This window comes from Endocarpon pusillum (assembly GCF_000464535.1).
Source record: "Endocarpon pusillum Z07020 unplaced genomic scaffold scaffold5526, whole genome shotgun sequence".
Classification (NCBI taxonomy): domain Eukaryota; kingdom Fungi; phylum Ascomycota; class Eurotiomycetes; order Verrucariales; family Verrucariaceae; genus Endocarpon; species Endocarpon pusillum.
In genome coordinates, this window is record NW_006916523.1 from 123603 (window position 1) to 138235 (window position 14633).

Below are 14633 nucleotides of genomic sequence, written 5' to 3' on the forward strand. Positions count from 1 at the left end.
CTGAACACGTTGAAATTTTGGTTCATGGACAGTATCGGAGATCCATGTAGGTGGAGATTCGTTCCCTGCCACGGGTAGAAACAAGGGCGAGTGGTCACACACAGCGATTCTCCCAGAAACAGTTGGACGTGACGTTTTTCTCAAGCCTTTCGGTGGAGCGCTTCGATCTAAAGGGCTTCAGCAGGGATCAGGAAGAGAAGAGAGCATGACGCAACATACCAGTTAGATATCTGTTCTGGCCTCTGCGCCCAGTCTCTACTCGATCGGGTGTGGGATCCGTATAACATGCCTAGATGCAACGATGAGCCTCTGACCTCTCCGCACCAATCACGAGGAATATACAGCCACTGCAAGTGTTTGTGACATCGACTCAGGAATTTGATTTGCGGCACTCTGTTCTCCTGGCAGGATTTTGGAAGACATCGAGAGGGAAATCTTACATTTTGTTGTCTCACGCCTTGCCCCACCGAGGCTGGAGTCGAGCATTGCTGATCACAGGCTAGGCCACCCATTCGGACGTCTTCGTCTAGGGTACGAATTCCCTGCAACAACGGCTGCTTCATGATATGGGCAATTGTGAAGGGCCAAATTGTTCGCCGTCTATCTTACGAAGAATATCTGGCCACCTTATAGCAAACAGCCATGAGTGCTCCATGGTGGCCTGAGATGAGGATCGCAGGTGTCCTATCTCCAGAGGTCCGACCATCGCCCGAATGGAAGGAGTGAGAAGGTCTCCCGATATCATGGAAGACGGACATGCCACAAGCACATGCAAATGTAAGACGAGTTGCGCTGCTGCGTAGAGTTTTGCAAGTTGAAGTATGAGCAATACGTCCGGCTCAGCGAATCAGCCAAAGGACCATCGGCCAAAACGGCGGCGGCATAAGCGGAAGCTTGGTGCGAGAATAGTGTTCACTCTGTGATAGGCCCGCTATCTACTTACCCCCACCTGTCCCGGTCGTACGAGGTGTCTGGCGGAAACGTGGTGCTGTCAAACCCCTTTGATAGGGGCTCGTCGGTTGGGCTGTTGCGACCACCTGGAGGTGAGAGTATATCCGCAAGTTGTGAGGCGCATCGGCCATCAACGTATGAGGCCGGGCTCAACAGTCCAACATCTGCACAACACGGCCCCCAACTGTGCTGACGACGAGTGTTTTGATTGGTGGCGTCGGGTTTCTAGAAGATTGTAGATCTAGCAACAGCCGACACTAATTTAAGGGGAATCCGTTGCTTGCGTTAGGGGTCACCGTCCGAACAAGAGTCTGCATCCCACGGTTGTGAAGACGATAACGGCCATCTGTTGCCTCCCGGGTCAAAGCCAGATTGGGACGATCGGTTGCTGGCTATCGCTTCTTCCTGCAGCTTCATCCTCCTAAAGGACAAGCGTTCAGCTCCAATACCATCCGCAAGAGGTCAGCCTCGGTTGGCGAATTAAGGATCGAGCAAATCATCTGCCCCAGAAGATCGAAACATTTCGGGTTGTTTGAGCATCGACTTTGGTGATAAACTTCCGCATTGCGTGATTCTTGCTCAAGCGAGCCGTTCTTAGACTAAGTTAGGGTCTACTACGTACGGCAAATAGAGCGTGCTCTGCAATAGCGGACGGTCTTGCAAGGTCAGATGAGATATCAATCCTTCCATGGCCCGGCGAGCTGCAGGTCCTTCGACAGCTTCAAGCCCCCATGGAGAACAAGTCCTGCAAGTCATCAGCGTGAATCGCAATTCTCCGTCGACTCCTCTATTATCTGGCTATCCGGAATTGGTTGTGACCTATTTTTAAAACTATCCGCCAACAGGGCGCAGGCTCATTGCGTTGGGGCAGTGCCACGCAAAGAAAAAGAACATCTACGGTCGCATCGGCAGTTCAGCGACCTGAAGCTTCGTGCTAACGTACTACGTAGTAAGTTACCTGCAACGAAATAGTGGAGCATCGCTTGCTCGGGACTTCAATCCCCTATCTCATGCATAAGAAACGTGGAAGGAGTATTTAAACGTGGTCATTGCTTAAGCGTGAAACACCATGTCTGATGATCTTGCATTTCGACACCTCCATCGTATTCTCCTCAATCACGGGCACAATGAGCAGACTGATTGATCAAATACTACCGAAATGCGTCATGGCTCGCTCCCACAATTGATACATTTCCCATGTGCCAGTCCTTGAGACGTGGAGCTGGAACAATTGCACAGTCTCTGCTTACTCCTTAAGAAAAGATATGAAGTGACTGAAAGTCTAAGCCAGATGAGCTTATAAGAAATGCTGCTGCAAACCCAAGACCCTTAGGATATCAGTCGTGGCAATTTGTGCTTGTGAAAAGTATTCCGACGCCGCTCTCTGTAGGAAGTGAGCTTGATCGTCACTCGGTACTAGTATGCTGCTCCCCAGTTGCGTGTTGGGAAACTCTTGGCTTGAAAGGGGCCCTTTCGCGACATGATACATGATACATGATACCATGATACGCGGGAGCGTCGATTTGCACACCTCGCTCTTCAGTACTCACCCACATATTCATCCTCTGGATGGCTCTTCTGGCCCTCAGTAAGTAATCTCATGTGATGAATGCCCTTCGCCGCGGTCTTCCATGGCCATGATGTCTGCCCGTAGTTGACTGGCCTCTTGAAGCTTGTTCCGCGCCACGAGGACGTCATGTAGATCGTCCACCGAAGCCTTGGTGATCTCCCGGCCCAGACCTAACATTTTGATCCGGCCCTTCAGCACAAACCTATAAAGCTTTTCGACCTCTGACATGTTTCTTAATTTTAGATGGATGGTGGCAAGGTTGCGGTTGAGCTCGAGATAGTACGGATGCTCTTCGTGCATCATGCGACGGCATCTGCTGATTGCAGCTTGCAGATAACGGACTGCGTCAGCTTCTCTGCCGGTGTTGGAAGTTGACAGCGTTCTCGAGATGGTGGCTAGCGTCCAGACTGTCAAAAAATGGGAGGGCCCAAGGTTCTCCTGTGATAACTGGAAGCACTCTTGTAGCTGTTTCTCTGCTTCTTTGAATCTATTGCTTTCGAGAAGACTGCATCCATGATAGTACAATGCCGTGAGCGTGTTCGAGTGAACTTTGCCCCAAGTCAGCTGAAAGGCTTTGTGAGCATGATCAAGTGCATTGGTCATGGCGCTCTTATCTCCTTGCTCACCAGAAACCGACAACAGCATGTAGCGGTAAGGCACAAGGATGGGATGGTCTCTTGAGAAAACTTTCTCTATCACCTGACAAGAGTTTTCCAAGAATTGCTGTAGAAGCTTAGTATGGTCGTGAAAATAGAGAATTGATGTCATCAATGTTAGGCCGGTAAGCAGGTATGTGTTCAAGCACTTGAGCATGCTTCTAAATACCTTTGAGGCCTCTTTCACATTCTCTTGCATGCCTTCATGATCGCCCTGGCACTCGCAAATGCATGCCTGAAAGTAGTAGACAACCCATCTGGACGCCATATCTTCGTCAGATAATTGCTCGTCAGGACTAGACCATAAGACGACGTTCCCCTCAGGAACTGAGAACGAGCTGCGAGCGGATTTAGCGTCAGTCCGATCATGGTTGAGAATCACGGTCAGCCTCTGAGAAGGTTGCTCAGAGTTCGCTATCGGTATGACTTGATTGTGCGAGCCTGACATCAGGCGGCTGATTCTAAAGGCAGCTGCTTCATCTAATGGTGGCAAGGTTTTGATGATGATTGGTCGCAGCGCGATGCTTTGTAGCTCGGGATCAGGAATCGAAGAGCAGTCGCTAAAAGCTGAGGGTGAAAGGCAACTCGGGAGATTTGTGTGAGATAAATTGCTCGGCTCAGACTCGGGGCTGAAAGAATAACTTGACGACAAGCCGGGCCAGTCTTCAGTAATGTTGTAATTTGGGCTTCGGGAGGGATAGGTATCACCATGTGCTGCGGTCAATGCCTGCGACGACGTAGTCGAGGTCATAGACAGATGTGGAGAACCTGGTGGTGTGTAGCATATGACATCTTCGACCACTTCCGCTTCTGGTCCAGCTGACAAAAATTCGTCTTCGGTCTTCTTCTTCCGCTTCAAGTGCTTTCGAATGTTCGACCAGACAATCACCTTGCCATTCACGTGAAAGGCTGAGTCTTTGCCCTCGGCTCTTCGCTGCCGAGTCACTCTCAACATGTAGCGCCATTCAGCAGCCTTGACCTTCTTCCGGTCGAAGCCCCATTCCTTCAGCCGCTGTTTGAACATACGCTCTGTGGCGAGGAAGTTGCGGTGTTCTGCCAGATAGGCGCGCACCTCTTTCAGCGGTCTATCTTCCTGAACATACAATTGCTGTATCAGAGGCTTGGCCAGCTGCCAACCTTCTGGTGATGGTGCACTGGAGGCTACACCCGCCATTTTGGAAGGGATGGATAGAGCAGCACAAGACGTCCAATGATCATGTTGACCAGTGGGTCGTCAAAGAACACAGAGGAATGCGCTCTTTGAAGAACGGTAAGATGGCACGAAGTACCAGGATAGTGGGACAGTGACCAAAATGTGGCTCCGAAAGGTGGGGCGAAGGTGTTTACTTAGCGGCGTAGATAGGTCACCTTTGCCAAAACTTGCGCGCGCACATGGCGGTCAGCGAGAGTTGGTGTTCCTTGGTTCAGACATCGGCACGAAGGACCAGCCAGCGGAATGGATCTTTTTAGGCTGATGGTCCAGTCAGGAGAGAGGTACTTTGGTGCTATCCTCACACTTTGGGCCCCGCATCCGAGCCCGACGCCGAATTGGTTCTTAGCTTGCATGGGTGTGCATAGAAATAAGCATTGCGGATCCGATACTCATTCATCCGCAGATGGACCAGAAGTGACAATTTCCTTCTAAGACTGAGCCGTTACGTAGATAAGGACACGAAATACCACCGAGATCGCCGGGTTGGGAATTGGGCAATGAAACTGGCATGCCTTAGTGCATAATTGATCAGCCTCGTCGCGGTCTTTGATTCGCCGGCGAAAATGGCGTAGAACCGCAATGGTGCCACGGCGCAGTCTCCGGTGTTACAGACACACAGATTGCATTCTTCGCGTGGAAGAAAGCCGCACGACTGCTGGTCTCGAAGGATGTCTAAACTCAAAACAAGGACAAAAGACGGTTGATGAACCTTCATTGATACAAATTTGACACTTATTATGGGACAATTAGCTAAGCTTTTGGTCGGCGTTATTGCAGAGCTTCATGCGCAACACTAAGACTCCGCAAGCCGCTTCAACACAAGTCGATCCGAGACATCTCGTCCTGTTCGAGATAGAATTAAGAAATAATATTGTGACACTGACTTTTGATCGGCGTAGGCCTGGCAGACTCAAGGAGAATGGTGTATCCTGGACATGTTGTTCCAGGCGAGTAGGTCGAGATTGAGATGAAATGACTTCCCACCAGATGCTCCTCACGTTGGGTGTTCCGAACAGGCTGCCTGATAAGGCTAGTACCAGGAATGTGCTTCCGTAAGCAGCACGAGGCTGACGCGTTTCGTTTTCGTTTCAGATACTTAAAGTGGACCCAGACCAGTTGGCCAATTGACAACTATAACTCAACACACCAGACTGCTTTCAAGGTGTATACCCACAAATTCCAGAACCTTGCCCCCGCCGCCCGGTCTGTGAATGCTGGTCTGCCGTTCGGAACAGCCATCTCATGGACTGGAAACATTCAGACCGATGGAATCGGCCTTGGTTGGCTTGGTCTTGGCTTGGGACCAGGTTTGGGCTTGGGACCGTGTTCTACCCATTGCGTGAAAGCAGTGTAGACCATGGTTTGCTTCTTGCTTTGAAGTGTGAATCCTGCTCGATATTGTGTATAGAGGGGTGATGTGTGACAAAGGCATTGGAGGTTATCCAAGCTGTAGGTTGGATTGAGCTTGAGAGCACTCGAGATGTGATCCCATTGAGGATGAAAGTGGTTTGTTTTCGTTGGGGAGGAGTCGGAGGCGACATTGAAATGTTGATCAACTTGCTGTGGAAGGCCCACGGTCCACACCCAGAGGACAATGTCTGATGCTAGAGGCGGGTAAGACCCGTACACGTGGATGGCCATCGTCTGGGCCATCTGCGGGATGTCAGCACTTGATTTGATGAAAAGCGGGCGACACTGCTCTCACCAAGTTTTCGGGGTATTGGGCGTGTAGCGGCAATACTACTCTACCGGACTGTTCCAAGGCAGACGTATCGCAACGGACTTCCATTTCGGTTTTAAGGTTTCTAAGGACTTGCTTTGTAGGATGCGCGCTATGTCGCCCACAGGCGTGCAATTTCGGTCAAGGCTCTTCAAATTTTTCGTATGAGCGTGGGCAACCCGTTGATAGATCTTGGTCAGTAAATAGATGGATCAGGACCAGATTCATGGTTGAGATTGATGATGGCACGGTACAGAGGTCTTTCGAACAGGACCAATCAACCAGTCATTATGGCCCCCCCGAAGCAAGGAGCACTGTTCAACATCCAGCCCTCGATAGCAGCTTCGTTACCGTGTAAGAATTTCTGCAGTGCGTATGTAAATTGACTGAGGCGCCTCGATATGGTTGGGTCGTGTGAGGGCCGATTGGTCTCGCGGATTCGGGAGGCTGTGGCCGCTGTAGATAGTTCAAAGCACGGGCAGCAGAGTTGTAAGACCCATCACGCCCGATGACCGAGCCTTGGAGGATTAAGCAATGAGGACAATAAAAGGGGCTGGCCCACCGACCCGAGTCCTGTGCAAATAGAAGCGTGGCAGGAAAAGCATAGAGACTCGGCCAGAATTAGAGATCGCATGATGATAGCGAAGTGCGCGTGCCCTAGCTTACCCTGGTGAGCTGGGAGGCGGACCGGCTGCTTTCAGTGGCCAGAAGAGGGGGGACCAAGTACCACCAACCCCACTGACCTACCAAAGATCGCTGAAGATTGTGTGGGCTCCCAATGGTGGACCATTCGCTTGGGTCAAACGCAGCACGACGTCAAACGATGTCAAAGCTAGTTACTGACAACCATGTGCACTCGCCGCAGCACTGACACGACGGCATTGGTGCACCGTGATTACCGAGATATGACACCAAAGGAGATCATTGGAAGATGCCTTTCTAATAGTGCTGCGGCTAGCAGCCAAGTGGTCACCTAGCGCTGAATGGAGCCCTTAGACGCAGTGGCTCTCATCTCCCCCTTACCTGGCTCATCATACCAGTGCTGCTAGTTTACCTGTTTCCCGCGTTGGGCACACCGGAGTAGAAGACATAATGCATCATGATGCTGACCAGTTTCTTGCAGAGAAGAACAAGAACGGATCAAAAGCAGTCGATTAGATCTCCGAACTGTGAGAGGCTTTATTTATGGATGTACTATGGAGGGGTGTTGGGAGTCTGACAATCCAAGCCCGTGGCTCTTGGAGTAGTAGGTTTGGATTGAGTCGAGTTGTGTAACTCGATTGACAGCGGCACACAGGAAGCCATTAACAGTCATGGAGCATGTTGTTGGTTGAAAGCCCGAGTAATAATACATGGCATGTGGTGGTCTCCAGGACTCGGAGTGAAAGAATATTTTGTCTTGGTTCCCCGGATATAAGTTCCTACACTGTGTATTTACTTGGCAATACCAATCACTCCGAGTCCCTGTTGCTGGAAACGCCACAGCACTGCATTTTGCATGCACTATTCCGTACCATCACGTACTACTACGTACATAGTAACTCAGAGGTCAGGTCACCACCTAGTACGTAGTAGTACGTAGTAGTACGTATGCTACCATGGAAAGACGTTGCGCCGACTGCAGCAGTTTGCATGCCGTCCTCCACCACATTACTCCATAGAGCTAGGTCGAACACCCTAGAGACGCCCGATCGGACCTAGACCACGTCAAATCCGTCATACTGAAAGTTAATCTCAATTCAATCTCCACAGAAAACAAGGTGCAGAAAAGATGACATGGTTCTCTGCGTTTTCTTGGGCGCCGACATGGCCCTTACACCTACTAGGCACCAGTGGCTGACTTCAACAGTTGCTGGCTGCCATGCTTACCAGGATCTTCATCACCTAGGCGTCCACAGAATATCCACATCAGAATGCACTCATCTCGTATCGCGTCCCAGTTCTGTTTATCAACAAATCCCGCTTCATCCTCTCTGGCATGGTACAGGTACCACCAACCCCTTCTCACCATTGTTTGAATCAGCTTGCATTGATGCTTTTCCTTGGGCCCTCCAACACAGCATAGCTCGCTACAACACACCCAATCCTTCCAGAAAGCATTGTTGACGATCTCTGCCCCGTGAGCAAGAAAGGCCGATCGCATAAGTCGAGCCGTCAATGAATGTGGTTCAGGGGCCAACGAGTTTGATTTGGCTAGCCAGATTTGAGTTAAGGCATCACTTCGACTGCGATATTCCCTGATAAGTCCTTCCATGATTGCTTTGATCGTGGCGCCAGAATCAGCTCTCCCTTGCCATGCTGCTGCAATCTCGAACAGGCATAGGTGCGCCAGCAGCTGGGCAATGTCGCCATTTACTCCTCTGCCAACACATGTAAATTCCCAGTCTATGACTGCAACCTCAGGTGGGCCTGTTGGGTGGCCCAGACCAATAAGCAATGCACCAGTCCAGCAGTCACCGAGAGCTATCACCTTTTCATCCTCGTCACTCGTGCGCGTGAAGTTATCCTCGACACACTGATATACCATCGAGACAGCATCATGAGGAAACAAATCCGGGAATAGGTTCAACTGCTCTTTAACCGGTCTGATCGCAGCTTCCAGAACCATGTCCAGCATACCGTCATGTTTCAACAAGTGCGGATCATGGTATGGCTCCCTTTGTATCATCTCCACGTTCGTTCGTTGGTGGAGGCCGGCGAAAAACGATCCAACTTTTTGACCAATCATCACACCTTCTGCCGGCGATATTGGGGTGACTACCGATGATGTACGAGCAGACGAGTCCTTACTGACCCTCGTTGCTGTGGTTATGCTAGCGAGGTCATCGAAGAATTCAGAAAGATTGGGAAGGGGCCCAAGGTCTGAGATAATTAGGACATGCTCCTCTTGGTCATGATGGAGCAAAACGGGGATTCTAACTCCAGTCTCTTCACAGAGATGGTGCAAACTGTTCGACGAAGGGAGGAAGAGCGATAATGCACGTGCCTCGATAGTCTCAGTATCAAATTAGCAAGCGTATGTTTGGAACGTTGAGCTCCTGGTGTTGTACCTGTCTGAATGTGGAAAATGGTGCTTCAGGTCCAATGCCGGCTACATAAGGTGGGGCATACTTTAGGATAAAGGAAGAATGGTTAGCGAACCTGCTCACGGGTATATCACTTTTGGAGAGCCGTGTTGCACGAGCAGTGATATTCACTAAGCCTCCAGTAAGCCGCTGCACCACGTATGACTGCATCGGATCTATCTTAGCCAGGTAGTCAATAAAATCAAGGGCCATGATTGCTTTGCGCGGCGCGAACTTCTCGGTCTAAGAGGATCGTGTTGAAAGAACAGAGAGGAAGCCAGAAGACCTGATCCATTCTAGCGAGGTAGACGCACTTGAAGTGCATTTGTATTGGCTACGCTTATGATGCTGGGCTGCGGTAGCTGGCACTGCAGCAAGTGTCTTGCTGTGTCAAATAAGATGCAAGCTACCCTCCTCGGAACTTTAGTGACAAGAAATTGCAGCTCTATGGCATGGCTACTAATGAAAGCCACCACCGGTTCACCGTTAATTTAGAACACAGTGTACGGAGTACCGACGGTAAGTAACAACCAACTGGGAGAAGCCTTGGACGCCGGATGGATAGTTACGAATGCCCGAATCTCTAAATGCCCAGATTGAATTCCACACCAACATCAATCTCTCTTCCCATCTTTACCAATTTTGAGAATTGCACAGATTTCTCTGCCGCATTTTGCAAGTCCTCGATTGAAAAGATCTTCAAGCCGGAATTGTTGACCTTGCATATGTCAGCATGATTAATGTAATCTGATACAACCTTAAGTCTTACCAGCTCATGGGCCTTTTCCATATTTGTACCTTGTAACCGGCAAACAATTGGAGTCCGTAGGTTCATCTGCTGGACAACATTGATCAAGCCTTGCGCAATGGCATCGCATCGGACTATGCCGCCAAAAATGTTGACGAAGATAGCCGTAACTTTGGGATCGCTGGTAATGAGGTCAAAGGCAGACCGAATCGCCTCGGCAGTCGCACCTCCACCAACATCGAGGAAATTTGCTGGTGAGCCGCCGTTAAGCTTGATAATGTCCATGGTTGCCATGGCGAGACCAGCACCGTTGACAAGACAGCCAATATCGCCATCCAATTTGATGAAGTTGAGACCATGTCTGCAAGCTTAGCCAAATTCACAAGTAAAGGATGGAACATTACGTACTCGGCAGCCCTGACCTCATCGGCGTCCTCTTGAGTCGTATCCCTCCACGAGAAGACCTCTTTCTGTCTGAACTCTGCATTATCATCGAAAGTCAGCTTAGCATCCATTGCGAGGACCTGATGATCGCTGGTCTCTGAAAGCGGATTGATTTCAATCTGGGTGGCGTCCTTTTCCATGAACACCTTGTAAAGGTTTTGTATGGCCGTCTTAGCGTCTTCAATGCACTGTTCCGAGAAGCCAAGTTCTGTTGCAATGTTTCTGGCAATCTCGTCGGTGACGCCCTGGTTGATATCGATGTTGGTGGTAACGATAGCTTCAGGAGTCTCTTTTGCCACAGTCTCAATATCCATTCCTCCTTGTGATGAAGCTACTATGACTGGTGCTTGTGATGCGCGATCCATCAAGATTGCGAGGTAGAATTCTCGCCGGGCAAATTTCCGCTCACAAATGTAAACTGCATTGCACAGACGTCCGCGTTCTCCGGTCTGCTTCGTTATCAATTTGTGACCGATCATTTGCCCAGCGAACATCTTGGCCTCTGCTGCTCTATTGCCTGGCCATCAGCATTGTATACGTCTCTGTTTGGCAGCCAACGCACGAATAGATGACCCTCACACCACCTTTGAGTCCATTGTCAAAATAACCTTTCCCTCTGCCGCCCGCAAGGACTTGGGCTTTGATGACCATGTCATCACCACCTGCTTGAGTAAACATAGGTCTCTCCAGCCATATTCCGTATGCCTCTGGTTACCTATCTCTTTTGCAACGGCCTCGGCCTCTTCAGCTGACCGGGCGACTTTACCAGCAGGGACACCCACACCATACTATAAACCTATTAGCTATATCCACAGAGCGAACATTGGTTCATTACTGAATTGAGCAAATTCGCAGACAGGTATTCATGTATCGAAAGGTTCCGCTGCTGTTTCTGTAGCGAGCTCCGCAGAGGACTCCCCTAACCACGATTGATCAGATGTGAATGCTTACATGGGAGAAGGAACAAACGGATGCGGCCCTCAGCACAGCCGCAAAGGGCGGAGCTCGTGAAAGCTTGAACATAATCACTGGTCTAGCCGTCGTCTCAAGTATTGGGAGCTGGAGTTCAGATGTAGGGTTTACTGGGCTTCAGAAGCCGAGGACGGAGCGGGAATTAATTTGGCCGTGCAGTTCAATTTAATTATTTACAGCGCTGAGATCTGACATGTTGATCATAGGCGGCAATGATCCCGCAGTACATGACTTATACTTGAGCATATCTGCACTATGAAATGGGTGCTTCCGAAGACTGTTCAGAAGCTGAAGTCATCTTCAATCGAGCGTCACTTGCTCTTGCCAAATCCCAACGCTTGATCGCATCCTGGCTTCCCCCAAAATCACAGGTCGCTGCTGCTGCTAAAACAGAGGAAGAACTTGACAGAGAAGAATCAGAAATATTTTCCCCTGTACCTGAACGGTACGATCTTCAGATCTGATCCATTTCCCGGTATATTAACTGACACGGACTAGACTCGGCCTTGGAGCTCCAGTTCCAGAAATTGCAAAAAGACAACCAACGCGTGCTGGGAGTCGATCTACCTACATGGACGACAAGTTACGGAAACAAATGCTGAGCAGGAGAACACCGAGCAGTCGGCGCCAAAACAGTTTTACAGACATCGATCCTCGTTCCGTGAAGGTTGTGTCCCCCATACGCAAGCCACACGACAAAAGATCCTCATCCGAGAGTGAGGACGAAGATGGCCGCACAGCAATCAGAGGGGGGTATCTAGGACGCATCAAGCATCATTCTCATTCCAGTCCAGAAGAACTACCGGCAGCTCCGAGCGAACCTGCGTCACTGGTTGCTACCTCGAAAGAGATATCAAACACTTTTCTCGCCACATTCCCAAAGAAACGGCCGAATAGTTATTTAGACGAGGTTTTGTTAACCCGCTCAGTCAAGCATAAGAAAGAAGGGAAGACTAGTCGCAGATAGAGCCATGGCTGTTGCCCTACTTGCTGACCGGCGTAAATGAACTCAGCTATAATCAAGCAATTCCTTCATGACCCTATATGCCTCCAACTAAAAACAAGATTCAATTGTTTGTAACATACAAAGATCATTTCCTGCAACGGAAGATGCCATAGAACATAGCAAAGGCTCCTCTCCAACCAAACGTTCCCAATGTTAAGCTTGATCAAACCATTGTCCAACAATGTGTTCCTCGAATGTTGCTCTGAGATCCTGTACGATCTTGGTCTGCTGTGACAATCTTTCACGAGAACTCGTCTTTACGTGAGTTTTGGTGATTTCACTCTTGTTCCATGCTAGCACAACTGTATTCTGTACGCTGCCAACCAGGCTCTTACCATAATGCTGGGTCGTTCTCGTGACAAACACTATGCCCAAGACACAGCCAGCACAAGCTGAGTTTTCCCGCAGTATGGTAACCATCTAGCATCCACCATTTCCTGCAAACCTATCACCAGCCATCCGTCGAGACCAGCATCAGAGTAGACGGAGTTGGGTGCTTTGCGAAGACTCCCTAGATGTACTGAGGTAGCTTCCACCTTTGGTCGGCTAATTCCTTCACGCTGTCGCCAATATCCCAGCTCAACAACCTTGGAGAGTGACATTGAGCCATCTCAACCCACTGCAATTCAAGTGTCCTTAGCCAAGCAAGTCCCTCATAATTGCCGAAGGGACCAACACCTATGATTGATCTTATCTATACGACCTTATGGTGAGGATGTAACGTAAAACCCTATTCTTGCGGGAAGTCCTTGAACCATAATCTGGGGCATTGATAGCACTTCATAATCTGATGATAAATGTTCCCCCAATGCTACTCCACTTCAGTCAGAGTCGTTGAATTGCAAATCCAACTTGTTGAAGGACATTTCCCTAGTCATGCCAATATGTATCACCTGCAGCACTCCAGTCAGGCACCTCTATACGACTTACAGCAAAGGCTGACGATCGGTCTCTTGGTAAAGGTGTCCGATTGACACAATGCCCGAGCTGCAAACGCTTTGCAGACAAATACGTGGAACATGACTTTGTCGTCCTGTTTATAGATCTCGTCCTCATCAAACCACAGGTGAGCGCACGCGACTTGCTTGCTCATCGGCATACGCTTATCAGGCTGAAGGTCTACAGACATCTTCTCTTCAACCGACTCGGGCGTTCTGACGATAAACTCGATCCTTCTATTCTGCGACTCGGAACACTACTCCTTTTGTTCGACGTTTACCTTACCTGGGCTCGCGTAGAGAATGCCTTCGCCACCACTCCGCATGAGCCATCGATGGCCTCCTTGACAAATGCGCCAATCCTCTTGCAATACATCTTTTTCCTCACATTCAACGCGCTTGCCACGCTAGCACATCACCTCACTGTCCGGTTGCTCGTTCAAATGTTCCAGTTCACTTCTACCTCTCATGCTCGAGTCGGATCTCTAGAGCCTGTAACATTGGGTGAACACGACAAGCGGGGGGACCAAGACAGCCATCATACAGGCTCGACAACACAGAGATACCCGAAGCGAAAAGTGGGTCCTAGATTTGCCTCTCCTTCCGCGATCTCAACGGCCTTGCTAGTATCTTCATGTACGAAGCTGTTCCCAATACTGCTGGTTATTTGGCCAGAAACCACGGCGAGCGAATCGCGCGACATTGGTGCTACATATTCCTTTGCTAGCCGAGCAAGCAGCTACGTGGGCTGGGCAGTCCTGTTAAATAACGTTGAAGCACTACTGATATTGCTCGACTGCGGATATCCTAAGGCTGCCGGACTAGCTCTGGCCGGCACAACTGCGCGATGGGTCGTGGAGGGAGCAGTGCTGGCCGGGGCAGGCCTAGGGGGCGAGAGTAGTCCCGTCGGTGACATTTTTAGATTGGGGAAGAACGCCCTCAGTCTGCTTCGTGGTGGCAAGAGCTGAGCCTGGGCTGAAGGTACTGACAGCCCATTCTTCACATCTACACCCTGAACAGTTCTTGAAGCGGGCACCTGATGCCTAGGCAGAGGCGAGCGCCATCTATGCTTTACATCTGAAATAAGTGAGAGATCCCAGTCAGATCCTCATCGCTATAGCACCTCAAGTAAGTACGATGCCTGGTTAGCATGCATGTTCCACAATGCGTTTCTCAGTAAGTGTTGGCTCCTATATTCCGCAGCAGCCGCATACAGTTAGCCTTTCTGCAAATAAGATCCACGGAGGCCGACCAGTGGCATACTACGCTCAAAAGCAGCGATAGAAGACGTACAGAAACCTTGGATAACGGAGTCTTAAATATTGCCAGATCATGCTGCCGAATCGAGCA

At 49.9% G+C, this 14633-nt stretch overlaps 3 protein-coding genes across 3 annotated transcripts; all 3 read right to left on the minus strand.

The window, feature by feature from the left end:
- Positions 1–2536: 2536 nt before the first annotated feature.
- Positions 2537–4351, minus strand: EPUS_01851 (uncharacterized protein; the record flags this gene model as incomplete). The annotated part of the gene is made up of 1 exon (XM_007806588.1): positions 2537–4351. The coding sequence occupies one exon, from the start codon at positions 4349–4351 to the stop codon at positions 2537–2539; it is 1815 nt and encodes a 604-aa protein (XP_007804779.1).
- A 1296-nt stretch (positions 4352–5647) lies between these two features.
- EPUS_01852 (uncharacterized protein) lies at positions 5648–9388 on the minus strand (the record flags this gene model as incomplete). The annotated part of the gene is made up of 3 exons (XM_007806589.1): positions 5648–6043; positions 8191–9105; positions 9161–9388. The coding sequence occupies 3 exons, from the start codon at positions 9386–9388 to the stop codon at positions 5648–5650; spliced, it is 1539 nt and encodes a 512-aa protein (XP_007804780.1).
- A 370-nt stretch (positions 9389–9758) lies between these two features.
- EPUS_01853 (succinyl-CoA ligase) lies at positions 9759–11390 on the minus strand (the record flags this gene model as incomplete). The annotated part of the gene is made up of 7 exons (XM_007806590.1): positions 9759–9893; positions 9945–10284; positions 10332–10877; positions 10930–11029; positions 11083–11155; positions 11203–11286; positions 11337–11390. 7 exons carry the CDS (start codon positions 11388–11390, stop codon positions 9759–9761), a joined length of 1332 nt encoding a protein of 443 aa, XP_007804781.1.
- Between the last annotated feature and the right edge of the window lie 3243 nt (positions 11391–14633).